Source organism: Carlito syrichta, unplaced genomic scaffold (genome assembly GCF_000164805.1).
Source record: "Carlito syrichta isolate Samal-C Ts95f unplaced genomic scaffold, Tarsius_syrichta-2.0.1 Scaffold65451, whole genome shotgun sequence".
In the NCBI taxonomy this organism is placed as follows: domain Eukaryota; kingdom Metazoa; phylum Chordata; class Mammalia; order Primates; family Tarsiidae; genus Carlito; species Carlito syrichta.
The window spans coordinates 840752-841310 of record NW_007009547.1 but is presented as its reverse complement, the minus strand read 5'-3'; the positions used below and the strand labels follow the sequence as shown (position 1 = coordinate 841310).

General features: G+C 57.2%; 1 protein-coding gene across 1 annotated transcript in view; it reads left to right on the top strand.

Moving 5' to 3' along the window:
- The first annotated feature begins 306 nt into the window (after nt 1–306).
- Nucleotides 307–559, top strand: part of CLDN23 (claudin 23) — a 2330-nt gene continuing 2077 nt past the window's right edge. The window contains exon 1 of the mRNA XM_021709009.1: nt 307–498. Coding sequence (XP_021564684.1) covers nt 307–498 — 192 coding nt within the window. The remainder of the gene's footprint in view (nt 499–559) is intronic.

Genomic DNA, 559 nt, shown 5'->3' with positions numbered 1-559 from the left:
ACCAAAAAAAAAAAAAAAGTCGGGCATGGAGGCGCGTCCCTGTAGTTCCAGCTACTTGGAGGGCAGAGGTGGAAAGATAGCCTGAGCCCAGCAGGTCGAGGCTGCGGCGGTCGTGAGCGTACCACTGTACTCCAGCCTGGGCGACAGAGTGAGACTCCGACTCCAAAGAAAAAAAGAAAGAAAGAAAATCTTTTGCGAGGCTGAAACAAAGAAAACAATCTTCTTGTAGCCAGAAACACACTTGATTCTTCTGAGTCAATTTCACCCGGCGTGGGCAGACTTTATTAAGCAAATGAAGCAAGGTTTATGAAACACGTGCAGCCTTTGGGACTCGCTCCCGGCCAGGTGGGCTCCTGCACGCCCGCCCGGCTCACCTGCAGCCCCGCGGAGCGCTCGGCGCCGCCCACGCCGCTGCGAGGGGCAGCAAACTGCAGAGCTGGACTAGACACGGCCGTCGGGGACCCGCTGGGAGTCGAGGGAGAAGCTACAATCCGCAGGGTCGATGGGCAGGAAAGGGAGAGAAACTCTGGGCACCGAAACCCGCCGAGCTGCAGGAAAG